Source organism: Atheta coriaria, unplaced genomic scaffold (genome assembly GCF_025399875.1).
Source record: "Atheta coriaria isolate IRGN ID8LTWV9N9 unplaced genomic scaffold, Caltech_Dcor_3.1 hic_scaffold_1_pilon, whole genome shotgun sequence".
NCBI classification, from domain to species: Eukaryota; Metazoa; Arthropoda; class Insecta; order Coleoptera; family Staphylinidae; genus Dalotia; species Dalotia coriaria.
The window spans coordinates 2,159,925-2,186,466 of NW_027045443.1; the positions used below are offsets into that span (position 1 = coordinate 2,159,925).

Sequence of the window (26,542 nt, forward strand, 5' to 3'; positions counted from 1 at the left end):
AGCAGGTGAGTGAGTCATATTGATGCACTCTGGCCTTGGACGAGAACGTGCAATGTAGTAATATTTATTAAATAGCGATGATCAAATATTGCAGCGCTAAATGGACTCACGGCTTCCAAATAGACGCTGATGCTACATGTCACCGGTCTCGTCACTGTCGGTCGGCTTTCTGGTATTCCGCTGATCATTACCAGTAGCGCATCAGTCGTAGACACAACGTACCAGCAGCCGTGATCGTATCTCACATCTGCATGCGCCATCATGTTTGTTTTTCTCGCCTTGGTGTTGTGCTTGTCGCTGAATAGGGCGGCGAGTGATCATTATCAGTTCCGCGTGATCAAAGAATGGCGGTATGTGAATTACACGTGGCCCAACGAGGAAGAACTGCGTTCCGCCACCGCCACCGGCGAATATAATCCCAATAGGTGTGTTATGACCGGTGTGGACCATTATGATGGCTATTATTACATAGCCACTCCACGCATGTTTGCTGGTGTGCCCATCACGCTCTCCCGGGTACCCGATGGCGGTAACACCTCACCACTTCTGGAGCCCTTTCCATCCTGGAGAAAAAACCGCATTGGGGATTGCGACGCCCTGCAAAACGTGCAGAATATTCAAGTCGACAATGCTGGTAATCTGTACGTGATTGATTCAGGCAGGAGCAATACCATCGAGCACCATCAGAGTAACAACTATTGCCCCGCGAAGATTGTTAAGTTTGATCTGAAGACTCGCGATGGAGAAGATATGGCAAAGGAGGTGTTCAGGTACGTGTTTCCAGCAAGTGTGGCTGATAGCAGAGTCAACTACCTGTACGAGCTGGTGCTGGATGATGATTTCGTCTACATCAGCGACAACAGCAAACACGATCCGGGATTGATCGTCTTTTCGGAGGCGGATATGAAGAGCTGGAAAATTCGACATGGTACCTTCAAGGCAAACATGAACGCCACCACCTTCAATGTGTCTGGTACGCTGCAGACTCATGCATTGAATCTAGCTGGGTTGGCGCTGGATACCAGCAAGGAAGGAGAACGTACATTATATTATTCCCCCATATCCAGCTATACCCTTTTCGCGGTGAATACCAGCGAGTTGAAGAATCCTCTTACTACAACATTGAAGAACGTGCAGCTTATTGGACGTAGATCTTCGCAATCTGATGGTATGATTGCGGATGACCAGGGTGTGCTGTATTTTGGACTGCTGGGATCGTCAAGTATTGCTATGTGGGATACAACTCAATCTGGTTTCCGGCCGACGTTGATTGCACACGACCCGGAGTACGTACAATGGCCAAACGCGTTTTCTTTTAATTCGGATGGTGAGTTAGTTGTTCTCTGCAATACTCTGGCGAAGTTTATCGCAGGTACTGCGGATTTGAATCAACCCAATTTTCGCTTCTTGGCTGGCAATGTGAGCGCACATAGTTACGTTCATAATTCCATGAAGTTCAACCAAAATACCGAGCATGTGTACTTCTCATCTGTTAAGCCAAATGTGAATACAACGCAGAGGACTATCGGACAACCTGGAGAAGCCTGGGATGTGAACGATTTGCTCATTCGCGATGACCTTCCTCATCCGAAAAGTGGAGCCAGCGCCGCGAAGTTTGGCGCTTGTTTGCTTGTTGTTCTGGCTTGTGCCTGGATGTTGCAAGTGAGAAATTGAGGTTTTCGTAATTAATGTTAATGTACAAATATAAATATGTACGCAGCACGTAAGCTTTATGCAATTGTTAATGTGTTAATTGAATTGCTTACAACGCGACGAAGCATGATCACATTTATCGCTGGTCTTCAACTTCGTCGTCACAAAGTCGTGCCAATAATTAGAATTACTAATCGAGTTAGTGTAAATTCGCATATATGTACTATAATAAAATACACCACACAGCAAAAATAAACATAACTTAAATGAGACATGTTTGTTGTTTTACGCAGTAGTCAATGTTTGCGAATTCGAATTTTAGCTTTTGATTAATTAGAATCAAAATTAAGAGTTGGAATTATTTAATTCTTAATTCAGATTCTTATACATTGTTTAATTCTGTATCAATTATTTAAATGATATTAACCATTAACCATTTAGGTCCTATTTGCAATATAATTGATAAATTTGTATTTACAATTTCAATTACAATTTGTAAATACAATTATTTTATTAAAATTGCTAATTGGGTCTAAACGCTCATGTTAGACAGAAAATTACTTAAATAATCACTGTAGATTTATATTATTGATTGGAATTCAAAATCTGAATTATTAATTCCATTTTCTTTTAGTCCTTTATATCAGCAAATGTAGCATTTTTAATAATTGAAATTTTAAATTCTGATATTGGATTCTGAAAGATAATTTAATTATACATTGAATAATTACGTAACATTTTTCCTATCATTGACCGTTTAGGCCCTATTTGCAATTTTAAAAAAGAATGGTTTCTATAGGCCAATAAGGTTTTCACATAAAATTGTGTTACTGAAAGGCAGGGTCGAACTTTTCCGTTAAAATTATTTTGTGCCGAAAGACAGGATCGAATTTTTCCATTAAAATGATTTTGTGTCGAAAGGCAGGGTCGAACTTTTCCGTTAAAATTATTTTGGGCCGAAAGACAGGATCGAATTTTTCCATTAAAATGATTTTGTGTCGAAAGACAGGGTCGATCTTTTTCGTTAAAATTATTTTGTGTCGAAAGACAGGGTCGAACTTTCCCGTTAAAATTATTTTGTGTCGAAAGACATTATGGTACAAAAAAATTTTAACGAAAAGATTTTGTTATAAAAAAGGTAAAAGATTTCTCTTTTTAATGTTGAAAATAAAAAATTGGAATTTTTAAATTCTGATTTCAGATTTTTATAGATTGTTTAATTCCACATTAAATATTGAAGTAACATTATTTCATAACAATAACCGTTTAGGTCCTATTTGCAATTTTTATTTTTTGTTTAAGAACTGATGGAGAAATCGAGTAATTTCGTTTTTTTTCTCATTTCTCGGAAACCAATAGGGATAAACAAAAATGGTTTTCAGATTTGGCTGCTGAGAGAAATTCTGTATTATATAGCACTTTAAAATTTTCAGTTTACAGTACTTACGTAATTATTGAATTTGGTGAATAACTCGAAAACTAATTAAGATAAGAAAACAAAACCAAGATTAATCGACTTCTTGCAAGATTCTACACCATGCTAGAAAGTTTCGTGAAAATCTGAGTTGTAGTTCAATTTGGTGTGTTTCGATTTTCACCTGGTTTTTCCGAAATAATGGCGATATCGAAAAACTGACTGGATATCTTTCATCCCCTTGTAATTCTCTATAGATTGGCGTTTTCCATTTTCTTCTAGCTTACAAAATAATTTTTGAGCCAGAAAGTAGTCAAGTGTAACCTCTTGACTTCTTTTGAGTAATTTTTATAAACTATTCAGAATAAAAAAAACTAAATCTGCCATTTTATAGAGCTTTATCGTGTCATGAAGAAAATGCAAAAACATTTGGGGTACCGCTTTTAGTTTCCGATGAAATCGCGATGGAAAAGTGTTTTTCATGGGTTTGAAAATGGAAATTTTAAAATCTTATCTAACGTAGAATATTTTGCTGAACATAATGCAGTTTTCCGTTTTTGATTATCATTATTAGTTCCTGAGATAACCTGTACTGAAGTGTAGCGGAAAGTACACGTATCACTTAAAGGCGTCTACAGAGTAAACGGTAAGTACCAATAAGTAAAAAATTATATTTATAAAGTAATTAAGAACTCCTCTATGCAATGGTTTATTAATTTTTAAAAATAATTGAGAGCACTTAATAAAATGAAATGTCAGGCGCCTCCGCCACATTTTTGTTAATTATTTGAACTAACATAACATAAATTACAAAAACAATAGATTTTTATTCCAGATTATAAAAGAGTTCAATTATCTGAATGAAATATTTTAGTACACTATTATAATTAGGCGTTTAATTTAAAAGATATACTCATAAACCTCTGAACTAATGTTTCCAATACTGGCGTCCATAGGGCCTTAAATAATAGTTGTAGAACAAAAGTGTACTAAAATAAATGATTTGTAATGTTCTGTTTTACCATAATCAAAAAAAAGGACTTTAAAATTAATCATTTTAATTTTTTCCATAAAAACCATGTGACGATGCGGGCGAAAAGATTTTGTCATAAAAAAGGCAAAACTTTTTCATTTTTTTTATCAAGATATAAAAATTAGAACTAGAATGTTCGACCCTGACTTTCGACCAAAAATAATTTTAACTGTAAAGTTCGACCCTGTCTTTCGTCCAAAAATAATTTTAACGAAAAAGTTCGACCCTGTCTTTCGACCAAAAATAATTTGAGCTTAGAAGTTCGACCCTGTTTTTCAGCCAAAATTAATATCAAAAAGTATATTTCACTCTCCTTCGACTAAATCAGCATTAGCAATGAAACATGCATGAGAGATTATATCATTCCAGCCGATTGCCCTCTTAAAAAGAAAAAAATCAAGGATCTGAAAGGAAAAAGGTAGGGAAAATAAAACACTCATTAACATTATTATAATTTATTAAATATATACTATCCATTTTCTTTAAAATGTTTAAAATATGTTTTGTGATGTAATCGTATCCTTCTTGAATTCTCATTATAATTATGTACAAAATAGTGCTGCTTATTGCATGTTTTGTGCTAGTTATAAACCGATTACTACTATAATCTCATTCTATACTCGAAACTAGTGAAGAAGTTCGGCTGTGCCATTGCAGCCACGAAGCACGTTCGTAAAAAATAAAAGAATTGATAAGTAACTGCTAAACGCTAAATTAGCATTATTGCTAGTTCTCGCCCCCCGTCAGATCGGGGGGTTCCTCCTCACCGCCAGGTAATATTGCTGATAATAATCCGCCGTCGCCGTGCGGAAAACTTATAATACTTAGCTAACATTATTTACATCAATATTATATGCAGCTGAATGCGGGTGCGGCCTGTATGTTAATACAAGCGAGTAAAATTAAATCACTAATTAAATAAAGATATAGATCACATAGAAAGTAAATCGAATCCTGCACAAAACCGTGTGTAAATTTTCCAATCAACTAATGCAAGGCTGAATCATGCCGCCTAATGTTTTGAGCAACGAAGATGAAAACAAGCGAAAGTTAGTTGCAAGTGTTTATAAATCGCTACCTAATACAATTCGTGCAACCACTCTGACGTGTCTGTTTATTGTTCGGCAAGTTTGTAATCGGACCGTCCGTGTGTACATATTTTATAAACCATTACTAATGCACCGTTACCAATTGGTCGTAAGTTAAATCGTAGTTAATTTCTTAGAATCTATTGTCTTTTTTCCTATGTTTAGGTTCCGTCGTTTTGGAATCAAATTTTACTCGTTCCGAGAGTTGAATCATCGAAATGGCGTGACCTTCAACTCGTGGATTAATACAATGTTTCAAGCGATATTTTAGGGGAATAAAAGATACTTTGACTAGCAATAGGCACTTGTGATGGACCGTACTCGATCATGGAATTACAATTCATTTATCTAAAACGTCTCTTACATGTATATTTCCTCATAAAAATTGCAACTATTGATTGAATTCTTCTACTCAATATCATAAATTCAATAAGATTGGTTTGAATAGGCCGATGATGGTACGAATTTAATTTAACGCGCCAAGGCACTTGAATTGTAACCGGTTGTCAGTGTGTTTCACATGTTCAGCTATGATATGCCTTATTAATCTCTATTCCGTCCGGCTTCCTGATATGTAAGTGCGTAAATTCACTGGGATTTGAGAAGAGCAGGCAGTGCATGTTCAACGTGCTCGTATGTTGTATGAGTGCGTGTGTTTATGTGCGTGGGGGGTGCATGCATCATTCGACGGCGAAACCGCAAGTCTCTTCGACTGCCTGAGTCAGTTTATCACACAGAATTTGGAAATTTTCGTACGGCGGTATGTCGATGCGGTTGAAGCAGGTGTGCGCCTTGGGCAGGTTCTGCGGCGACACGTCCACGCAGTGAATGGTGAAGAGGCGCGGGCTGGCACCGCCCGTGCTGCCCTGGAGCGCGCGGAAGCCCTGCAGTGGCACGCGCGATGAACCTGTTACGAATTGCAGCAGGCGTGCGCGCATCTCTTCCGAGTACGACTCCACTACCTGCCAGAACCATTGCACGACTAGCGTTTCCGGCGTGCAGTGTTTCAGTCTACGCAGTTACACAAACATAGAAAATAATTAATTTAATACAAACAATTTGATTGTAATAAACAAACCTTGTGTGTGTTTTCCAGTCGACGATATCAATCGATCCGATACCACTGATGACCAACTCCAACTCGCGTTCGTCGAACGGTCGCAGCAGCTGCAATGGTATGAGTTCGGTGAAGCCTTTCTGCAGCGAGAGGAACTGCTGCTCGATGCCACGCATGAACCGGTAGTTCACGTACAGTTTCACGTATTCGCGCTTGTTCTCCTCGGTAACCGCAATAGACGCGCCGTTCGACTTTAACTCGTGCACCTTTAACACCCCGAAGCTGTTGTTCTCCACCGAGAAGGTTGTATCCAATACGCCGTCGATATTGTTTTGCCTAATCACATAAATCACATTAATCAAACACTTCTTGACGCCACAATTGCTTTTATACTCACAGCATCCAGGTTAAACTCCGATGCAAATCTGGATCTACTCCTTCAATGTCCGAAAGAGTGATCGGTTTGTTCAACAGTTGCTTGTAAAAAGGCATCGTGAACCCGCCCTCAAGCTGGTGATTATGAAACACCGCAATGCCTAGAATTCGTCCGACAAAGTGGAAATAGCTCAGGTGCTCCGGATTGACGGACGAGTCTGGATTGATCTGCAACGTGTAGTGATCGTCGCGGCTGTACTGGAATAATCCGTACTGCGGGTTAAGCATTTCGCGAGACAACAGATGCAACCATTCACGGGCGACACCCCCGTAGTCGAGACCCTCCTCGCCGCGGAACTTCACCATGAGTCGTTTACGCATGTCTTTCGGGCGCATCTTCATGATGAGCCGGTAGCTCTCCTCGAATATCTCGTTGCGGGAAACTTCAAGACGGCAGTGGCCACTCTGTGGCTGTAAGGTGGTAAGTTCGGCGCGTAGCGCGCGCAGTTTACCAACCAGATCGCGGCGATACTTCGGTAGAAGTTCGGCGTCAATGAGAAGGCCTTGTGGTAGGTCCTGGTCACGATGTCGAGGAGGCGAGACCGGGGTGCTAGAGGGTGCCATTGTCGTAGAAGGAGCAGACGTCGTAGGTAGAGCTTGTGGCGGTGGGGCTGGATGCGGATGTATATGAGGCGGGGGAGTGGGACTCATGTTCACGAACGGCAACAGTGGTGGTTGCTGGGTGTTGGCAGGCTTGGGTTGTCCAGCGGAGGGTGTTGTGTTCGCCATAGCTGTGATGGTCGTGCTACTAGTTGGCGTCGATACTGACGACGTCGACGGCAAATTGCGCTTCATGATGTTCGTGAGTATTTCAGTGTTTAGCCGCGGATCGGTAAATTGCGTAGTGCGATGATTATGATCAACGAAATACGTCTGCCAAGGAACACAACAATAAGCACATAGTTTATAGTACATAAAAGGATTATACATACCCTTCCTGATGCGGTGTGCCTCATTTCCCAGCCGGGTGGAAGCGGGCCCATTTGATCCAAAGCGATGCCTAACGAAGCCAGGTCTTTTGGTAAGCGCGGGTCGTGCCACGTCGAAACACCAGTCGGTATGTGATAGAAGTAAACCTGGCCCTGCTGTGTCGTCCGCAATTCTAAAGAAATGTTTACAAATTGAGTTACACATTCGCAGGAAAACACTTGTCTTGTCTTGTCTACGCTCAACTTACCGTAGCCAGGCGGAAGATCAATGCCCATCGTGGGGGCAGAAGTGTTTCCGTTTTGTGGCGGTGGCAAAGGCGCATTTCGATTGCGCCCCGACCGACGCCGGCCGCTGCCATCCCGCCGTTCTTCACCATTACGCTGCCGCCTGTCTCGCGCCACACCACGCTGCACCTGCGGACTGACGGCCTGCTGAGCCGGCGTTGTACTCATGCTGGTGGAATTAGGCGCGTTGAGGCTGATATTGTTCGGTGGAATCATCGGAATGGCTGCACTCGTTGGCGAAATGGCGAACGCGTTTGGTGCACGTCCTGTTGTCGGGATGATCTCTTTTTGAGGACTGACCACTGGCGTAGTGGGCGAAGTGCTCGAACTGGGTGTGATCACCTCCTCGGTGTTATTGTTTACCGTATTGTTGTCGTTCTGATTGTCCACATTTTGATTATTGCGCGCTGGATTATTACGCGGCGGCGGCGCGTTTCTATTCTTCGCGTTTGTTACCGGACGCGTCCACTGTGTCATCTTGGTGATGTGGTTCACGTAGTAGAGGCGGCCGTCTAGAGTGCGTCGCTCCTCCCAGCCGGGCGGCAGTTGGTCGTTATCCACTGGCGAAACATCACGATTGGCCGGACCGCGGAGTTCGCCCTGCGGTCCGACAATCGCCAGCGGTGTGCCGCCGCTTTGACCATCGCGCGACAGCAAGGATATTATTATTTGACCCTTCACAGGCTCACTGTCATCTTGAGAGGCTTTTGTCAGGTCCAATCTTTGATCTATTACACATGCATTAGTATGTTTCTCACATTACAATAAAAATAAGACATAAAAATACTCTACACTCACAGCCAGTATCCTTCAGCCTGTTGATTAATGAACTAACAATCCTCACACAGCCCAAAAACCCACTGCCCTGCTTCTTCTGTGCCTTCCTGTAGTTCCAGACTGTTATTGTGATGGTGTCAGTTTTGGTAATGTACAAATCATAGTAGGAATTCCACTTTGGTTCCAAGGTATTCTTGCTTATCTCAGTAGAGTGGCACTGGCCGCTGCCCTCGACGGATATCTTCGCGTAGGGATCCGGGAGGCCTGCAAACATTGCACTCAGCATGAGGACAAACTCCAAAAACAATAACAAGGTGAGGCTACTTACGAAAGAGATCCTTCCTGACCAAATTGCGCGCACACACAACTGTAAGGCAAAACACACGCACGATTAGCAAAACTTTCCTGGAGCACAGATGCAATCGTGCCACGAGCGACCGCCGGTGAGATTTAATTGAGTAATTACGCGCTTTGAAGCCATATTGGGTCATCAGGGAGACAACAAACCGTGATCAGGTCGCATTTGCGAGTCGCTTATGACACAATTGGAGCGCTCGCACGCCTACAACTTGCACTTACTAGTCAAGCGAATCTTCTGCGCGCCACTTCGTCGGTTCGACGGAGTGCCCGACATCGTTTTAGTTATTTTCTCCGTGCATTTCACTACACTCTCCCATCGTATCCAGCAGTGGCGAACGCCATTTTGGTATCTGTTCTGCTTCTGCGTTTTGTGCTGCAATGTAAGCTTTCAGTGAACGCCGCTAGAGGCGCTAGTGTATCACCGACTGTCACTTTGATTGTTTGAACAACTTTTCACTACAAAAATTGTTTTTTATCTAACACTAGGATTAAAACAAAGTATCAAATGTTAGAATCTATTAAATTGAACTATATTAATCTTATTTTTCAATTTTATTTAATAAATTAAGCCCTAATCGCATTTCCAGTTCGGCAATCTTCATTGCTGCATCTTCTCTCTGCTTATTAATACTTTCCACTTGTTCTTCCATAATACGTTTATACTTTGCTTCAAGATTTACAATAAGCTCATCATATTTATCTGTTCTTGACGGCGTTAATGTTTGTGAGGACAACAATAACTAAAAATTTGTCAGAAATTAATCAATATGAATAGAAATTTGTATTATTCTTCACCTCGTAACTGGCGTTGCGGCGTTGGTGATACTTTCGCATTTTCTTCAATCTGGCCATGAAAATATCCTGCGCATTAGTGTAAACATGTTTCATTTCAGCAATAATATCCCGTAAGCAAATAATTTCTTTCTCGAGCTTGTCAATCTTTGCCAACGGCTGTTTATTATCCGCGCGTACCTTTTGCAATTCAGTGCACAATCTACAAAAGAAGAATAAACAAATTTATTACTCTGAACAATATTTAATGTAATACCTAATGCATTCGTCTTTAAGTAGCATCTCGGTTTTGATATTTTCATGGTTTTGAACTTCAAGCGCTTTATGGTGTTCATCGAAGTTGATCTGCAAAGATTTAAGATTGGACTTTTGTAAATTTTTATCACAAACTTGATTTTAAATAATTTACCATTAGTTTTTCCATTAGTTTTTGTTGCACAACGCGTTGTTCCTCCGCGCCTTTAAAATACAACTTCTTTTGTTTCTTTATTTTCATTTCAAACTCAAATTCCATGCTTTGCACCTGCTGTTGATGCGCGGATTTCTCTTCATTCATTTTCTTCTCATGTTCAATACGTAGTTCCTTTTCTCTATTCTGATAGAGAGTTTCTTGTTCATCTATGTATTTATTTTGGCTATTTACACGATTACTTAGGCTTTCATTATCTGCTGTGAGCTGGTCAATTTGTTCTTGCAATATGACACAGCTTTCTTTCGAAATTTGCAGCTGTTTTGCAATTTCTCCCAAGTTTTCTAGAATTTTACAATGTTCATCTTGAATTTTCTTATTTTCATCGCGTAGAGTCTTTATTTCTTTTTGATATTTCTTGCGTTGCTCGCTTAATTGATTATGATGTCTAATTCTTTCATCTTTAAAGAAATTCTTGTGGACTAACATCTGTGCGTCGAATTTCTTTTCGTGTTCTTTATGCGCTTCCACCAATTTTCTTTCTAATTCTTTTTCATGTTCAAGTTTCAGTTCTTCTATAACACTCTCGCACAGTTCAACTTGAGCAACATCTTCGGCTTGTTTCTTTTTGATTTGCTCTAATTTCTTCCTACAACGCGTTTTTATCAAACGCTCTTGATCCGCCACTTTACTTTGGTACCATTGTCTTAGACTGTTGTATTTTTTAGCCAACGTATTATATTTTCCTTGCATAGTTTGTGCCAATTTAGTATGCTGTTCCTTTAGAGAATCTTGATGTTTTTCTTTCAATTGCGTTACTTCTTTTTGAAAAAATTCTTCCTACGAAAATAATTAAGTACTAAATTGATTAAAAACTATTTAATATTGACTAACAGTGTCTTTTTTGTATTTATCGCGTTCCTCCTGAATAATCATAACAGTTTTCTGCAGTTCTACGTTGCGAAGCATAGAATTTGCAAGTTGCTTCTGTAGCTCAACGATTTTATCATTCAAGCCCTGAAATAGCATAAAATCATACTCAGACATACAAATGGTTTTTGAATAAGTCCTACTTCAATAACTTCCTGCTGATCATTGTGCTTGTTAAAGAATATTAACAGCTCGTTATTTTCTTGTCGCAATTGATCGATGATCCTCGTCTGTACCTTTTCCGAATTTTCTTTACCCTCTGAGGACGGGGGACTGTGTTCCGACATGTCTTGCCAGGAACTTTCGTCGCCATAAGCTTCCGGAGTCTTATTCTCTGCGGCTACAGTTCCAGTAAAGAATGGCGCATCACCTTCACCTTTAGCGCTGACCCGACGCTTAGTGCAACGCGGAGAATACTGGACTTCCTTATCCACGTGATTACTCTCCGATAAACTAGGAAGATCTCCAGCTGGGGGCGGCTCAGTAAAAGGATGTTCAAGAACACCTTCTTCGATTTCCTTCCAGAGGCGTTGCAGATATTCGTTGCGCAACTCTTTGTCGGGAAACTGTTCATCGCCGAGACGCTCCAACCACATCTTAATTAAACCAATATAATGTGTGTTGATTATACATGTGATGTAGGGTTTTATTTGGTTGAGAAGATGTAAATATTCTAAGTCTAACTTGGCAGCTGATGAGCTTTTAGGCATTATAAATGTGTATAAATATAAGTAAACGTAGAGTAAATGTGTGTAAAATATTTGTCACACCTGTATTTAATGTCAATACATATTTATTATAATTTCATAGCAATCTTTGATTCTTAAAGTTACAACTTCGCAGAAATTCAAATTTTGAAAGTGACATCTCACCCCACATGCATCCAAATACAAGATGGCGTCATGCCATCATGGCGACGCAGCGCATCAAACAAGCTCGACAGATGCACGATAGTCTTTCGATATTTAACAGATTAGAGCCAGATTTTCATCATAAATTTCACATCTGGATGTCAATAGAGATTGTGATTGTATCTAGCAATAAGAAAAACGAAGCGTGGATCTCAGGTATTAGAATAATACGATATTTATTGTACCTATCGCCTTCTAGGTTACCCGTATTAAAATACAGATAAATAAAAACGTATGTTGGGGTGTGTTAGATGATTCAATCTTGCTCATTTGTTTAAATATCATTCTTTGCAAGTTGTTAGTTCCAACTGTGTAGAGTTTTGGCTCACAAGATGAAGTTTAGAAGCGTTTTGCAAATGTCATGGTTTGTGTGTTCAAGGAAAGGGTCAGAAATAATAGTAATGCATTTATTTTCATGTAACTCAAGTTGTGGATCACGTTAAAGTAATGATATAAGATCATGCATGTTGTTTTTTTTATGTATAAAAAAATTGATATTTGACTTTTGTACTAAATTTTACCCTTGTGAGCCTTGCAAATGAAAATATGGTATTTATCTAACGTTTCTGCCATAGCATCTGTTAATTACAAAGCAAATTTATGCGATATTAGTTGTTCTGTTGCTGGTCCGAGTGGCTCTTCTGACCGCCAGACTGTCTGTCCTACAGTCTGACTGGCAGTTCTGGCTGCCTGACTGACAGTCTTAGCTGTCCGCTTGGCTGTCACCAAGTTGGTAATTTTATTTTTGACGTTTAGGGGAAATCAGACACTGCCGATAGAATGCGAAGTACGCCGAACTGAGCCGATGCTGACTCACGTCTACTTCTCCCCGAGACGAGCTCAGCCTCGCGTCGGTCAAAATATGGCGTCCGTTCAACGATGTGCTGCATGAATTACCGACGATTACCCAACGCTGCTCGCCATCTGGGACCCGCAACAGGGCGTTTACAATCTGTGCGTGGTGTGCCGTCGATGAGACGAACACTGGCGTTGCGCAAAGCGTAGCGTGATTAGTGCTAGGTCGCGATTAACCCTGGGTATTTGATTGAGGACGGTCGGATTCCCGTTGGCGAAGTGTCGACGCTAGTCCCGCCACCTCCATCCGCGAGCCGTCACCGCAGGACTGGCAGGTATGTATGTACAAAACATTTACATCCTTTATTTCGTCGCGGCTTTCATTCGCAACCATGTGAATATAATGCTTATACGTTGGGCGGGTGTGCACAGGCCGCAGTGTCTACTAGCAGCGATGACCGAGCACGGGGACGCCGCGACGGAGGCACCCACGCACGTGCAGAACGGCGGTGTTGAGCAATCCACCGATGCCGTCGCCGCCAGCCGCGTCACGGTCACCGAGAGCGAGCTGCATACCCTCACAGCCGCCGACTGGACACACAAGTGGCAGCAGCAGGATATTTATGTCTCCGCCATTGAGAAACGGCTCATTCTCCAAGAAGGTATGCCTGCTTACCAATAAAATTCTCATTCACATTTGGGAAATACAATTAATTTAACGGCTGTTTTAAATTTTCGTACATTGCAGGCGAGTTGAGTGACTTACGGCAGAATTATGAGCGCACTAAAGTCCAGCTGACGGAGTCCCAGCAGAGGGAAAAGCTGCTCGTGCGGCGGCTGGCAGCCAAGGAGCAGGAGATGCAGGATTATGTGGTTAGTACCACGAGTAACAGCAAACACGTACAACAGCAATGACAATTTCTTTTCAAATGTTCAAAGTGCAACATTTCTTTGTTTTCTTGCGCGGCGGTGATCGACGGCCAAATTACATTTCAAATTCTAAATATTTTTTCTCCGGCGGCGGCGGTTTCTTTGGTGGTGCCTACGGACATGAAAAAATACCTCTGTGGATTCAAGTGAGTTGCGCGTGTTGGTGGTGCGCGGTGAAGAACAATGTGATAAAAAGTGATACTTCTATCTGTAATCAATAAATTAAAAATAAATTAAGTTAAGTTTAAGCGTTTTAAGTAAGTCTGTGATATGAGTGCGCGTGCGCGTGGTTTCTTGGAAAAGTGTCGCGAGTGTGAATCACAGAGGACACTGCATTTGCTGCTGATGATGATGATAATGAATGTTGGTTGTTGATTGTAGACACACAAGCGAGCGTGCGCTTGAACATTTGACTCTTAATTGTCATTGTGATTGTTGTAATTAATATGTATCTAGTAGTCGAGCGGTGGCGCGGCGGATTGTCATCGCCCGCAGCCGCCGCACAATCTTTCTCTCTTTCTTACACAAACACACACACACACACACATACATAACCCTCACTTGCGAGATCGCATGATACGCGATACGATGATACTCATACAAACTGTTATTGTTTTTCCTCCCTTTTTAAAGTGCCAAGTGACCGAACTAAAAACGTCGCAGGCGCCGACGACGGCGTCGTTGCGCTCCACGCTGCTGGACCCGGCCGTCAACAGCCTGCTGCAGTTACTGCGCGCCGAACTGCAGAAGACAAAAGCGAAGCTCGAGGAGACGCAGAATGACCTCTCCGCGTGGAAGTTCACGCCCGACTCGAACACCGGCAAGCGCCTGATGGCGAAGTGCCGGCTGCTCTATCAGGAGAACGAAGATCTAGGCAAAATCACGAGCAGCGGCCGCATTGCCATCCTCGAAGGCGACCTCGCGCTCCAGAAGAAGTTCACCGAGGAGGTGCGCCAGTCGCAGCTGGAGCTCGACTCGTTCCTCGCCGATTTCGACGAGGACGTCGAGGGCATGCAGAGCACCATCATGTTCCTGCAGCAGGAATTGCGCCGCACGAAGGACGCGGCCAGCGCGCTGCAGAAGGAGAACGCGGCGCTGCGTGCGCTCAACGGTGGCGAAACGGCGCCGGAGAGCGAGCCGCCCACCAACGGCGATGGCGGCGTGCTGCGCGCCAACGGTGACTCGAGTGATGTGCGCGATCATGACATACACGCCGACGACGACGAACGGACTACAAGGGTTAAACGCGTTCGCCGCTCTTCCGTTCTCAGTATTGACTATAACGACGAGGACATGTGTAATACCAACGGTGACAGCGCCATGATCTCGGATGCCGAGCTGACCCAGTAGGACTAGGACTCTAGGATGTTAAAGGCAGGCATGCGGCTGCGGTGTATATATTAAGCGTATTATAACGAGAGATGGATGGAGAGCGGCGACGAGGCGAGCGCATCATTGGCGTAGTTGTCGATTGTTGTCACAGGCGAATTTTATTCAAGTTTTATTTATAAAATTCATCATTCGAGCGTTAATCACCTTAGTTGCGATTCACACGACGTGCAAACAGTGATACTTATTTGTAAATAGTTTAATTCTTTTGTTTGGCTGCGCGATTTTTTTTTTTGCATTCGCGGAATTTATTCATCTTTATACAATAATTCATTCTCCGGATTTTCGGTATTTTAAATAATTTGTCAGAGTGAGCTTTCTATTAACTTTTGACACAATTGAAATCATTTTTCCGGTTTTACGGTTATTTTAATCCAGTTCGGTGAGCTTTTCTCATCTTTCATCTATGATAACGATTGTTCGCATGTTTTAGAAGCAATATACATGAAGCAAAAGTGCGCCATTTTGTTTTGAATTATTATGTTTCATACACAATTATACTCCAATACGGCAAATGGCGACAAAAAACAAAAAAAAATCTTCAGGAAATACCTTTATAGCCTCAATATTGAACAAGTGTGTCGAGTTTGATCAACAAACAACGAAATTTCGTCGAATTCCTGTGACAAAATCGTCCACTGCGTTCCACACAAAATTCGGAATCTAAATCAATAATCTCAGCGGCGGAACGCAGCCGACGGGGCACGGAGGCACACCGAACAATTAATGTTAGCGATAATGAGTGAAATCAAAGCAAATCGGAGGGTGCACGTCGTCGAGCGCGGAATATACTGTATAACTTATTAAAACACACACATACAATACAATTAAAATACTATTGATCATAATGTAAAGTTGTATTTAACAAATTGTTGATGATTGTACAAAAAAAAAGAGCATGAAGTATGTCGCGACGCGGCGACGATGGGAGTTGATAACCGCGCGACACGAAAATCTTAAGAGGTATTCATTTTTCAAGCAGAAATACAAATAACAAAACAAATTTACAGCAAAAAATGTGTTCGGTTTTGATTAGAGTGTTATTATTATCATTAAATTATCTTTATTTTCTATTTCGCAAGCAAATTGCCATCCAATTTTGTAAATCGACTTAATCATTATTATTTCTTAAGACCTTATTGAAAATAAATTTGTTTCTACAAATAAGTATTCCAGTGCGTCTGTTTCCTTATGCGGTACGCATTGGCGGGCTAACAAGGATGACGCCATCGCCGCGTACGAACAGCATTGGAATCGTGCGTTTCGTTGATCTGTAGACTTCCTCATAAGTTTCTTCATCAATTTCAACTGTTGTGATGGTCTCCTCTGCATCACTCAGTACCATATTCATGTGTTGGTCATACGCCTACGAAAGACATCAAAAATTGTAGAAAATATAAAGTTATTCTTGTTTTTTATTGGTAATAATTTGATTTATATTTATACTCACGTGGAGACGGCCTCGCAACTCGCGATCGTTGCGCATTTTTACATAGATGCGCTCGTCCAGACTTAACCTCACCAAATCAAGCGGTTCTTTCACCGTCATCGACGGTAACTACAAGATTATCAAGTTTATTAATCAATACACACATTAATTAATATTGTTTTAGTTTAGACCTACATTATCGAACTCTTCCGCCATTCTCGGAGTGCTTAATTGCTGAAAATCGTCAAACTACAAGCCAAATACACTCAACGCTTTTTATCGCAACAAACTGATGGGTGTAATAGAAGTTGCCTATACGCGCCGCAGGAAAACAAGAAATATTTTGAACAGCGTCGAGATTTGATGAAAAAACTTTTAAAAATGCGTTAAAACATTTATTCAAATATAAAAACAGTGCTGACTTGCAAAAAAACATAAATTGCGAGTGTGAATGTGGCGGTGAGTGAACTAAAACTAGTTTTTTACGTTCTAAATTAAGGAATTATAGATAATGTTCCAACAGCTGAAATATGAAATGTCGCCGCAGCGCATAAATTAAAATCGTCCGCATGCTCTACCTATTTAAGCACCAGTTGACCTATCGCAAATGCTACGAACTAATAATACTAACATGTCGGCTTCGACGCGCGCGCCGTTCTTCAGAACCTGAAAATAATTAATCGGTGGCGGTGCGTGCCCGCAGGATGCTCAGTGCCGATTCGGCGGCGCGCACGGAGTTCTCCAGCGTCTCGCTGAAACTAGAACAGCCCGGCTCGAGTGCGCTGGACACCTTCAGTAATTCCTGGCAGAGTTCCACACGCCGCTGCAGTCCAGCCTCGGACGGCGTACCTACAAGTTGAAAATTAAATTTAAAAAAGCACACGTACACGCTGCGGACGTATATATAGGTAAAGGTAATTTTTAGATGATTGAGGCGACAGCCGTTCGATTCACTCAGGCATACTTTCAGCTGTGAGCAAAAAAAAATCGTTGGAATTAATCACAGTAAACAGTAAAAATAAAAACCGAGAAACGCGTGTTTCACATTCAAATTTCTAGACTTTCATCGTGAAAATCATCAAAATGCAAGTGAAATACGTTTGAACATAACTTCCGATAATAATTTACACAGTTTGCGGTCTAAAAATAATACCGCAGTGTGCAGTGTGCAGCGCGCCAGGATGATTGACGTTGTCCAGCCGCCCCCACACGTTTCACATCATTACCCGCAATCCGGCGCGCCTCGAAAAACACATCTTTCGTTCCCCAATAGCGCCCGATGTAATTAACCGCGCAACGCGTGTTATTTTTACGCAAAAAAAAATCAAATACTTACACTTTACGCTTTCGTACAGCTGAACCAATGCGTACTTTATCTCCAACGCATGCGTATTCTGCGCGTGCAATAAATGCGAAAAACTCTGCAACAATTTCTCAAAGTGTTCCGGTGTTCGCGGAGCGGCTACAATCTCGGCGCGTATCTGCGCATTTAATGTTTCCACCTGACACGCAGCAACGACATCTTCACATTCTTGACATTTCCATGCGGCGTTTTTATCCAAAGGATTCGTGCTTACAATTAAACCCCGCTGGCATTGTTGACACTTCAAAGAACCCGCAAAAGTTCCTAATTCGGTTGGGTCCGAGCATCTCCGGCAAGTGCAATCGAAGTGTTTGTTTGTTTTTAAATGCGTGCGGCGTGACAATGTCGGCCATAATGTCTGCGTGTATGTCGTGCAAATCTTTTCACCTTTGCAAATCTTCCTTGTGGCGATTACGCTCATACTATAATCGTCCGCACAAAGATGTCTTGTGTTTGGAGTGCAGTCGTGAGGCAGAAATGATACCATCGAATATACTGCGCGAATATTAACGTGTTTATTGCGTACTTCGAACGCATTTGTATCAAAAATCGAACATATCTGCAGAGGATCTATGTTTAATTCTTCTGACGATGAAAAAACTCGTTTCAGAAGAGGTATCAGTGTCCTGCCGAGAAAATTGTAGATTGGTTTCGGCATATTGCTCTCAATATGTGACTGGAGCGCCAGTAACTCGTCAAATTGTTTTTTGTGCGTGTTTTTCAACAGTAACGCTCGTAGTGGTAGAATTAACGCGTAACTCGATGATTTTTCATTCAGATTTCTGATTTGTGGCTTCACACCGGCTCGTGCGAGTAATTTACATTCATGTATATGCCATTTGGACTCTTCGCATTCGGCACTACACAAGCCCCATGCACATTTGGTGCATTTAACGTGATCTGGTTGTAGTTTTCGATGGCAGCCCAAACAAATCGGCACTGTGATCATTTTTGGTCCGGCGACAAGCGGTGTTTTCTTCATAATAACATCGCCGGGTTGAATATCACGATTTGCCACTGCGTATCTACCTAGGTGGTCGTTTTCTTCGATTTTGTACGCGACACACGTGGATTTGTGCGATTTCCATGCGAGTTTTTGATGTTCTTTGCCGCAGTAGTAGACGAGACCGCAGGAGGAGCATTTTAAATCCGCGCTGCGGTCGCAATACGCGCACACGGGCATATCGACGGCGGGCGTGATGTATGCGATCAATTCTCGTGCGTCGTAGAAATGCGAACTGCTCGATTTCGTTCTGGCGTGAACTTATATTCTCGATTTTTATTTATAGTTTATGCTTATTGGTTGCGCGTAGCGTAGACCCGCCGGTTTGAATCTCGCGGTTATGTTTACAACGCCCCCTGGCGGTCATAATATGAATCATTTATTCAGAATTTATGTTTGTTAAGCAAAGTAATAAATACATATAATAGTAACTTAATGGGTATGTAGATATTTTATTTAAGTGTATATAAGTACGTTTTATGTAATATTATCATTTATAATTTGTTTGTTTCTGTATAGGTTTGGATAGATTTGATATTTGTTGCTTTTTGAATGCGCCTCGTCGTGGCAATATTGGGTACTAAATGTATTGCGAATCTGGCAACACTTGGTTGTCGTTTGCAGTCGTTAGCAGTCGTTTGCAGTTGTGTAGTGGCCGATGTGATGTGATTGACACTTGTGCACACAGTGTGCGGTCCCTCTCGACGAATTTCGAACGAAAGTATAGATAAACCATTCACATATTCGAGGTGAGTATTTCCTGGGGATGCTGTGCTTCGGCGAGTGCACGCAGTTCGAGGGTGGCGCACACCACCGCCGGCGAAGATTTCGACATTCGCCGGAAAACAAGGCCACCCCGGCACGCGGGCGCTGTGCAAAAACGCCGCCGACGGGCGGTTTGCGCTCCGCACGACGCAAAACCACACGATGACAACACGTTCGCCACGCGCAGGGTGCTCACCCACGTACGAAACCTGCGAGGCGCACATCGCCGTGCGTTAACCTCGTTGAGACAACGCACGCGGTCACCGAAAAGTCGCCAAGGCTATCGGCTGATCTGACCTCTTCATGTCACGGCGATAAGCCGCTGGACACGCCGCCGGCGGCGGTTAATGTTTTGTTTACTGGCGCTCATGCTCGTGCACGCTCCGCACTTCGTATCTCGTCGCACATCAGGCGCGAGCTATAAATAGTTCGACTTGAACTTGCATAAATCAGCGCCGCGAAAATAACGCCGCCGTCATGCACGTCTTTGTTGCCGTACGCGCCTAACCGCCTTATCACGATTTCGCGAAAGTTGCGCAACCTGCTTGTCGAGGTGGCCCACCATCAGCTCCTGTCCACTGGCTGATCCTTACTAATTCCTATTGTGTTGTGTTTCAGTGTTGCTGGAGCAGCACTATGCATAATATCAACTCGGAGGGCCAGTACATGAACACCGCAAACGGCGCCGGCAACAACACGGAGCGTGTCGCCATCCTCGATGCGGGCGCACAGTATGGCAAAGTCATAGACCGGCGGGTGCGCGAACTGAATGTGGAGTCGGAGATCCTGCCACTGGACACGCCGGCGTTCAACATCCGCGAGGCTGGCTACCGTGCGATCATTATCTCCGGCGGGCCCAATTCGGTGTACGCCGAGGACGCACCGCGCTACGATGCGGACATCTTTCGAATAGGCCTGCCTGTCCTAGGTATCTGCTATGGCATGCAGATGATGAATAAAGAGTTCGGTGGCTCCGTCATCCGTAAGGAGAGCCGTGAGGACGGCCAGTATGATATTGAAGTCGACACCAAGTGTCTCTTGTTTAAGTAAGTGCAAATTTCATTTACAAGTTTGGTTGTAAGAAAGCAGCTTGCATTTAAGCTTGGCAAGTTGCTGATACAACAACCATAAAACAAACCGGCGAGAAATCTTGTTCATTTCGTAAAGATGCCACGAAATGAAGTTACCATCTCGCTCAACATTTATTTTAAAAAAAGAATGCAATTAAGTTACACTTGATTTTGTCCAATAGGTCATTAGATAAAGTGCAACAAGTACTCTTAACGCATGGCGATTCAATCGAAAAAATCGCCGACAACTTCAAGGCGATAGCGCACAGCGCGTCATTCTGCGCCGGCATCGCAAATGAAAAGCAGCAATTGTACGGTGTTCAATTTCATCCGGAGGTGGACCTCACCGCGCACGGCAAGACCATGCTGCGTAACTTCCTCTTCGACATCGTTGGACTCACCGGCAACTACACGATTCAGGGCCGTGAAACAGAGTGCATTAAACTCATCCAGGAGACGGTCGGCAACAACAAGGTGCTGGTGCTGGTGAGCGGCGGCGTCGACAGTGCCGTATGCGCCGCGCTGCTTCACAAGGCACTCAAAGCCGACCAGATCATCGCCGTGCACTTCGACAACGGCTTCATGCGCCAGAACGAATCGCTGCGCGTCGAAGAATCACTGCGGAAGCTCGGCCTCAATATACGCGTCGTGAATGCGGCGTGCGCGTTCTCCAGCGGCAGCACAGTGGTGCCCATCGATCGCAACGAGCAGAACTCGCGGACACGTATCACAAAGATGCTCTCGCAGACGGCGGATCCGGAGGAGAAGCGTAAGATTATCGGTGATGTATTCGTCAAGATCTCGGACGATTTTCTCGCTGAGATGAACCTGAAGGCCGAAGAGGTGCTGTTCGCGCAGGGCACACTTCGGCCGGATCTCATCGAATCCGCCTCGAAGTTGGCGTCCAACAAGGCTGACGTCATCAAGACCCATCACAACGATTCAGAGTTGATTAGGTAATAAACAACACCATCAATTTTAATATTTTCTCATGGTACATGAACTTTTTATTGCACTTTTCAGGAAACTACGCGCTGAGGGTCGTGTTATTGAGCCTCTCAAAGATTTCCACAAAGATGAGGTACGTGCATTAGGCCGTGAGCTAGGCTTGCCAAGGGAGCTAGTCATGCGCCATCCGTTTCCGGGCCCCGGGCTCGCAATTCGCGTGTTGTGCGCGGAGGAACCATACATCGAGCGCGATTTCTCCGAGACGCAGGTTCTCGTGAAGATCATCGTCGAGTTCGAGCAGATGCAGCAGAAGAAGCATGCCTTATTGAATCGTGTGGAAGGTGTCACATCGGAGGACGAACGGTAAAAACCCCACACACGCAATATTTTCGCGTTTAGTTATATAATTTGCGTTTGTAGGATAACCCTGCAGAGAATATCCAGCAAACAGAAGCTGGCGGCGACGCTGTTGCCGATCCGCAGCGTTGGCGTGCAGGGCGATTGTCGCTCCTACAACTACGTCTGCGGCATCTCCAGCAAGAACGAGCCTGATTGGGACGACATCATGTACCTAGCTAGATTAATACCTCGCATCTGCCGCAACATCAATCGGGTGTGCTACATCTTTGGCGGGCTGGTCAAGGAGACCATTCCGGATCTGACGCCGACGTATCTTACCCCGAACGTCATCTGCAGTCTGCGCCATGCTGATGATGTCGCCACAACTGTAAGTTTTTGTTTTTTTTGTTTCAAGTTTTTATCATCCAAACGGTTGTAAGAAAGCGATTTTTTCATGATTAAGCTTTGAAAATCGTTGATACACCAACCGTAGAGTAACCACAGACCAAGTGAACACTTTCGTAGCGCAGAGTTATGCCTACGGAGCTACAACTTGACCAACACTTTATATTTTATTGATTAATAAATGTTTTTCATGCGTGAATCGAAATCATTGCAGGTGTTACAAAACGCTGGCCACATGGACTCTGTAAGTCAGATGCCGGTCGTCCTGCTGCCAATCCACTTCGACCGGGATCAGGCGTTGCGAATACCATCGTGCCAACGTTCGATCGTTTTACGGCCTTTTGTCACACAAGACTTTATGACTGGAGTACCTGCAGTACCAGGGAAACATCTGCCTTTGGAGGTGAGCACTGAAAAACCCACAAATTTCGTCATTTTTATTTCAAATTTTCATATTTCATATTTCTAGGTTGTACAAAAAATGGCGAGTGACGTGCTGCTCGTCCCTGGCATATCCCGAGTACTCTACGACGTGACTTCGAAGCCGCCGGGTACCACGGAGTGGGAATGATTCGTGCGTGCATCCAATTAAACTAAAAGTCTCAAAAGAATAACATAAAAAAAAACAAAAAAGAAAAACCACACACACACACTACATATGTACACCGCGCATCTTCCTCTACAATACTTTACACTGAGCAAAACAAATGACACACACCATTAAAAAAAAAAGGAAACATTTGCACACAGACATGAATATCATGATATATTCCTATGGTACGTCTGCAATTCAGATGATTTATATCGACGTACACCCAAACACAGCGTATTACAACATCCCAACTGATACGACTACCAACTATCATTACCAACTATACAGGCGACGCATTGCAAGCGAGCGGCGGGCACTTTGTGTCCACGGCTGGTTTGCATTTCCTTATCTTCATTATTAATTAATTACTATTATCACTTTGTTGACTGTTAAGTGAATTGATGCCACCCGATCATTTCCTTTATTCGATATGAATGTGTAAATTCCGATTTGGCGGAAATAAAATTTACTAATGCACCGGCTCAAGTCATTTTGCGGGGTGCGGCGCACGCTCGCACAGATTGTATGTATTTGTATATGTCGGAACGAAGCGGCTCTTCGTTGTCTCTTAAGAATTTTTTTTTTGTATTTAACTTTATTGTTAAAAATTGTTTGTTCGCGAGGCAGGTATCCTGTTCTGATCATTTCGCTTGTTCTAAAGTACTTGTAAAGTAAATGATAAAGAAGCAAACGTTCATTTTCTGTACACCCACGTTGTTTTCGCATCGCTAAACTGAAATAAAACTCGATTTTTGTTACGCCTGTTTGTCTCTACTGACTCACAACTACAAACGAACGGAAATGATTGAGAAGCATTTGTTATTCTCTTTATTTCAGTTTTTTTTGTTTTAGAACGATAACAGATTAAACATTGGGATATAAAGTGCGGGTTGCAGGTGGTTTCAAATGTTTCAAAAATGTCCGTTTCTCAATTTTGCTTCACAAAATGTATTATCTTGTGCGTTGTATGCCCTGCTGTGTACGTTGTTATCAATTCGCATCTTTTAATATTCCTCGTGACTTTGCCGGTTCCACTTGTTGATTTTTTCTTATAGTATTTAAAGATTCAGCTGTAAAATTTTCTTTATCAGCGCCCCCAGCTGGGGGTGGAGGTGGCGGTGGTGGCGCTTCGTCCTCCAAGAATCTATCAAACTCTTGCATAGTTTTCTCCAAGTCAACGTCGGTGGAGGGAGGTCGCGGCCTTTGAATCGTCCGATTGACGAACTGTTGCGCTGTAGGTTTAACGCGTGATGTATTCGCCGGACGCTTGAGGATGCTGGTATAATTCGCAGGACGTACACATTCGGGACGCAGATAGTGTGGTGGTATCGGTGCCTCACGCGTTTGATTTTTCGCACTGGATTCATATCCTCTCGGTTCTGATGCGTAAAACGCTGGAGGGGGTTGCCACGCCTGCTCAGAGGATCCCGGATACGGCCGGTCAGTCAACATCTTCGCATCCTCCTCGCTTAAGGGGAACTTTTCAAGTAGTTCCTGGAAGATTTCCGTGAGTGGCGGATGCTCTTCACTTTCAATAGCCGCTTCGAACTCCTCGAGAGTCGAATATAATTTGATTTCTCCGTCGGGATATTCTTGCGCTGCTGCACCATGGTATCCAGTTGGTGGGGGTACCATGGAGGGATTGAATCGCGGCTGGTGTGGATGCGGTTGAGCAGCCGGCGGCGGTTGATCGCCCGGATAGTAATTCATCATGAATTGTTCGAACTGTTGATTATACACTAATCGTCCGAGCAGTTCGCGGCGTTTCAGTTCGCGTTCGTGTTTCTCTCGCTGCTGGTTTTCAAGCTGTTGCTGTTGGATTTGTCGCTGTAGGTGATTGTAGACTTGTAGCTGCCGTACCTGCTGCAGTTGGAACTGCAACTGCTGCTCGGGAGTGAACTGCAGTGGTTGTTGCTGATGATGATAATAAATCGAAGGTGGCTGGTGCGACGGCGGCTGCGATTGTTTTTGAACTTGTAGTCGTTGGTGTTGTTGAAGTTGCAGCAATTGCTGCGGCAACGGTTGCTGTGCTAGTTGCATACGTTGGTGTGGATATTGAAGCTGTTGCTGCTGCTGCTGCCTGTGTATATATTGCTGCTGATATTCAGGACGTTCTTGTGGATTACAAAGCTGATTCGGTGTTGGATACCGCAGTTGATATCGCGGTGTATACTGAAAGTGAGGATGGGCGGGTGGTCTAACTTGGGGTCGCGCCGGATTTCGCAACTGCTGATGAACTTTGATTTGTCGTTGAAGATGATTTTGAAACATGCGGTGCTGGTCCCGGCGCGCACGCTCCCATTGCTGGTGTTGCACCAATTGCAATTCTTGCCGTTTTCTTTCAAATTGCATCTGGTAGTGTAGTTTCTGTTGTTCCAGTCTCAGTTGTTCCTGTTGACGTTTTTCCTTTTCCTGTAATTGCCGATCTACGACATCTTTGTCCACTTTTAATTTACAAAATAGTATCTCCTGGCGTCGTTTTTGCACCTCTACCCATTCCTCATGTTTGCGTAAATCATGTTGTCGTTGTTGCATGATCTCGACATGTTGCGCGTCCATCTGCTGAAGATATTGTTGGTGTATTATCGGTTGAAGATTAGATTCTTTTGGTCCTGGCTGTTCAATAGCCTGCGCAATTTGTTGTTGAATAAACCAGACGGGTATCTGCGCCGCTGGTGGCATCACGACTCCGAACTCCAGGATCAGCTTGCGATGCAATGATTCCGGCGGGAACATTTGATTGCCTTGATACAATGGCGTCTGGGTCTGCACAGCCTGCGGACAGCCGGGCATACAGGGCCCCGCTGGTGGTGGCGGCGGAATGGGACACATGCCCGGAGGCAGCATCTCCTGCAGCTCCGAGAGCGTCGGGCTCCATACAGTTTGGTAGTGTTGCACCGGGTGGAGCAGTGCATTGGGGTTGGGACTTGGTGAGTTGAGGGTTTCTGCTGTCGGCACTGGGGTGAACGTTATTATCACCGAGATATCCTTAATGATCGAGGCTTGGAACACTAGATAATTGAGGATATCGCCGAGTGGAGCAACGGGGAACATCGTCACCCGGTGCTCGGTCCCGAAAAACCGCACGGCCCCCACAGCGACGGTGCATGCTGTCACGTCGATGGTGAGCAGAATGCCTTCGTAGCGGGTATCCGTGTTGGAGAGTAGACTTATCTTGGTGCCAATCTCGGGGAGGACTTTCTTCAGCAGCTGGTCGGCCTGTTCTTTATTGGTCGGCCAGATTTTGGGATCTATCAATTTGGGCATTGTGTTTTTTTCAATGCTGTTCACCTGCACGTTCTAAATTTTGAATGTGTTTGCCGAATTGTGTTGGAAACGGATTCGCGTTTGTTTCGGATAGATTTTTCGCAGCCGCCTCGCAAAACGCTGACTAATGATCAACTTAATGAGTAACTATGAGCTTATTTATTTAACAACAAT

General features: G+C 43.4%; 8 protein-coding genes across 13 annotated transcripts; 3 read left to right on the top strand and 5 right to left on the bottom strand.

Annotated features, from left to right (window-relative positions):
• Positions 1 to 112: 112 nt before the first annotated feature.
• On the top strand, positions 113 to 1,925 carry LOC135794503 (major royal jelly protein 1-like). Its single transcript, XM_065305814.1, has one exon. The coding sequence runs from the start codon at positions 262 to 264 to the stop codon at positions 1,672 to 1,674; it is 1,413 nt and encodes a 470-aa protein (XP_065161886.1). The 5' UTR covers positions 113 to 261; the 3' UTR covers positions 1,675 to 1,925.
• A 2,614-nt stretch (positions 1,926 to 4,539) lies between these two features.
• Positions 4,540 to 9,417, bottom strand: Smurf (SMAD specific E3 ubiquitin protein ligase). Its single transcript, XM_065305583.1, has 8 exons — positions 9,251 to 9,417; positions 9,000 to 9,038; positions 8,693 to 8,935; positions 7,858 to 8,622; positions 7,613 to 7,782; positions 6,643 to 7,553; positions 6,267 to 6,581; positions 4,540 to 6,199 (listed from the first exon to the last, which is right to left on the bottom strand). The coding sequence occupies exons 1-8, from the start codon at positions 9,303 to 9,305 to the stop codon at positions 5,869 to 5,871; spliced, it is 2,829 nt and encodes a 942-aa protein (XP_065161655.1). The 5' UTR covers positions 9,306 to 9,417; the 3' UTR covers positions 4,540 to 5,868.
• A 128-nt stretch (positions 9,418 to 9,545) lies between these two features.
• Positions 9,546 to 11,937, bottom strand: LOC135794390 (golgin subfamily A member 4-like). 2 transcript variants are annotated; one of them, XM_065305670.1, is made up of 6 exons: positions 11,399 to 11,937; positions 11,127 to 11,249; positions 10,233 to 11,072; positions 10,080 to 10,168; positions 9,827 to 10,025; positions 9,546 to 9,771 (listed from the first exon to the last, which is right to left on the bottom strand). In XM_065305670.1, the coding sequence occupies exons 1-6, from the start codon at positions 11,870 to 11,872 to the stop codon at positions 9,571 to 9,573; spliced, it is 1,926 nt and encodes a 641-aa protein (XP_065161742.1). In that variant the 5' UTR covers positions 11,873 to 11,937; the 3' UTR covers positions 9,546 to 9,570. The 2 variants fall into 2 exon arrangements, with proteins under 2 accessions (XP_065161742.1, XP_065161733.1); XM_065305661.1 differs by having other exon boundaries at positions 11,306 to 11,937.
• Positions 11,938 to 12,070: 133 nt separating this feature from the next.
• fl(2)d (female lethal d) lies at positions 12,071 to 16,354 on the top strand. Of its 3 annotated transcripts, none has more exons than XM_065299077.1 (5): positions 12,071 to 12,229; positions 12,830 to 13,207; positions 13,301 to 13,530; positions 13,617 to 13,741; positions 14,432 to 16,354. In XM_065299077.1, coding segments are annotated over exons 2-5 (1,074 nt in total). In that variant the 5' UTR covers positions 12,071 to 12,229; positions 12,830 to 13,205; the 3' UTR covers positions 15,149 to 16,354. The 3 variants fall into 3 exon arrangements, with proteins under 3 accessions (XP_065155149.1, XP_065155167.1, XP_065155157.1); XM_065299095.1 differs by having other exon boundaries at positions 12,072 to 12,229; positions 12,830 to 13,203; XM_065299085.1 differs by lacking the exon at positions 12,071 to 12,229 and having other exon boundaries at positions 12,823 to 13,207.
• On the bottom strand, positions 16,228 to 16,924 carry LSm3 (U6 snRNA-associated Sm-like protein LSm3). Its single transcript, XM_065299107.1, has 3 exons — positions 16,812 to 16,924; positions 16,638 to 16,745; positions 16,228 to 16,553 (listed from the first exon to the last, which is right to left on the bottom strand). Exons 1-3 carry the CDS (start codon positions 16,830 to 16,832, stop codon positions 16,377 to 16,379), a joined length of 306 nt encoding a protein of 101 aa, XP_065155179.1. The 5' UTR covers positions 16,833 to 16,924; the 3' UTR covers positions 16,228 to 16,376.
• LOC135804386 (SET domain-containing protein SmydA-8-like) lies at positions 16,861 to 19,226 on the bottom strand. Of its 2 annotated transcripts, XM_065318263.1 has the most exons (3): positions 17,953 to 19,226; positions 17,248 to 17,465; positions 16,861 to 16,928 (listed from the first exon to the last, which is right to left on the bottom strand). In XM_065318263.1, exons 1-2 carry the CDS (start codon positions 19,160 to 19,162, stop codon positions 17,293 to 17,295), a joined length of 1,383 nt encoding a protein of 460 aa, XP_065174335.1. In that variant the 5' UTR covers positions 19,163 to 19,226; the 3' UTR covers positions 16,861 to 16,928; positions 17,248 to 17,292. The 2 variants fall into 2 exon arrangements, with proteins under 2 accessions (XP_065174335.1, XP_065174327.1); XM_065318255.1 differs by lacking the exon at positions 16,861 to 16,928 and having other exon boundaries at positions 16,998 to 17,465.
• A 352-nt stretch (positions 19,227 to 19,578) lies between these two features.
• On the top strand, positions 19,579 to 23,859 carry bur (GMP synthase burgundy). Of its 2 annotated transcripts, none has more exons than XM_065317487.1 (7): positions 19,579 to 19,731; positions 20,366 to 20,793; positions 21,000 to 21,773; positions 21,841 to 22,128; positions 22,186 to 22,492; positions 22,724 to 22,912; positions 22,979 to 23,859. In XM_065317487.1, the coding sequence occupies exons 2-7, from the start codon at positions 20,384 to 20,386 to the stop codon at positions 23,078 to 23,080; spliced, it is 2,070 nt and encodes a 689-aa protein (XP_065173559.1). In that variant the 5' UTR covers positions 19,579 to 19,731; positions 20,366 to 20,383; the 3' UTR covers positions 23,081 to 23,859. The 2 variants fall into 2 exon arrangements, with proteins under 2 accessions (XP_065173559.1, XP_065173564.1); XM_065317492.1 differs by lacking the exon at positions 19,579 to 19,731 and adding an exon at positions 20,167 to 20,300.
• A 232-nt stretch (positions 23,860 to 24,091) lies between these two features.
• LOC135793537 (putative mediator of RNA polymerase II transcription subunit 12) lies at positions 24,092 to 26,368 on the bottom strand. The gene has a single exon (XM_065304540.1). It carries the CDS (start codon positions 26,366 to 26,368, stop codon positions 24,092 to 24,094), a length of 2,277 nt encoding a protein of 758 aa, XP_065160612.1.
• Positions 26,369 to 26,542: the final 174 nt, after the last annotated feature.

Excerpts from the sequence above, each read along its gene's own strand:
- LSm3 (XM_065299107.1), bottom strand. The coding sequence starts at position 16,832 with ATGGCGGAAGAGTTCGATAAT. Across the intron at positions 16,746-16,811 it reads TGGCGGAAGAGTTCGATAAT|TTACCGTCGATGACGGTGAA; the intron begins GTAGGTCTAAAC and ends ATAATCTTGTAG. Across the intron at positions 16,554-16,637 it reads AGTTGCGAGGCCGTCTCCAC|GCGTATGACCAACACATGAA; the intron begins GTGAGTATAAAT and ends TGTCTTTCGTAG.
- LOC135804386 (XM_065318263.1), bottom strand. The coding sequence starts at position 19,162 with ATGCCCGTGTGCGCGTATTGCGACCGCAGCGCGGATTTAAAATGCTCC. Across the intron at positions 17,466-17,952 it reads GCTGTACGAAAGCGTAAAGT|GTACGCCGTCCGAGGCTGGA; the intron begins GTAAGTATTTGA and ends TTCAACTTGTAG.
- LOC135794503 (XM_065305814.1), top strand. The coding sequence starts at position 262 with ATGTTTGTTTTTCTCGCCTTGGTGTTGTGCTTGTCGCTGAATAGGGCG.
- bur (XM_065317487.1), top strand. The coding sequence starts at position 20,384 with ATGCATAATATCAACTCGGAGGGCCAGTACATGAACACCGCAAACGGC. Across the intron at positions 22,129-22,185 it reads GTCACATCGGAGGACGAACG|GATAACCCTGCAGAGAATAT; the intron begins GTAAAAACCCCA and ends TTGCGTTTGTAG. Across the intron at positions 22,493-22,723 it reads CTGATGATGTCGCCACAACT|GTGTTACAAAACGCTGGCCA; the intron begins GTAAGTTTTTGT and ends AAATCATTGCAG.
- Smurf (XM_065305583.1), bottom strand. The coding sequence starts at position 9,305 with ATGTCGGGCACTCCGTCGAACCGACGAAGTGGCGCGCAGAAGATTCGC. Across the intron at positions 7,554-7,612 it reads GGCACACCGCATCAGGAAGG|ACGTATTTCGTTGATCATAA; the intron begins GTATGTATAATC and ends GTTCCTTGGCAG. Across the intron at positions 6,582-6,642 it reads CGGAGTTTAACCTGGATGCT|GCAAAACAATATCGACGGCG; the intron begins GTGAGTATAAAA and ends TTATGTGATTAG.
- LOC135794390 (XM_065305661.1), bottom strand. The coding sequence starts at position 11,872 with ATGCCTAAAAGCTCATCAGCTGCCAAGTTAGACTTAGAATATTTACAT. Across the intron at positions 11,073-11,126 it reads ATAAATACAAAAAAGACACT|GAAGAATTTTTTCAAAAAGA; the intron begins GTTAGTCAATAT and ends TTATTTTCGTAG. Across the intron at positions 10,169-10,232 it reads AACTAATGGAAAAACTAATG|ATCAACTTCGATGAACACCA; the intron begins GTAAATTATTTA and ends AAATCTTTGCAG.
- LOC135793537 (XM_065304540.1), bottom strand. The coding sequence starts at position 26,368 with ATGCCCAAATTGATAGATCCCAAAATCTGGCCGACCAATAAAGAACAG.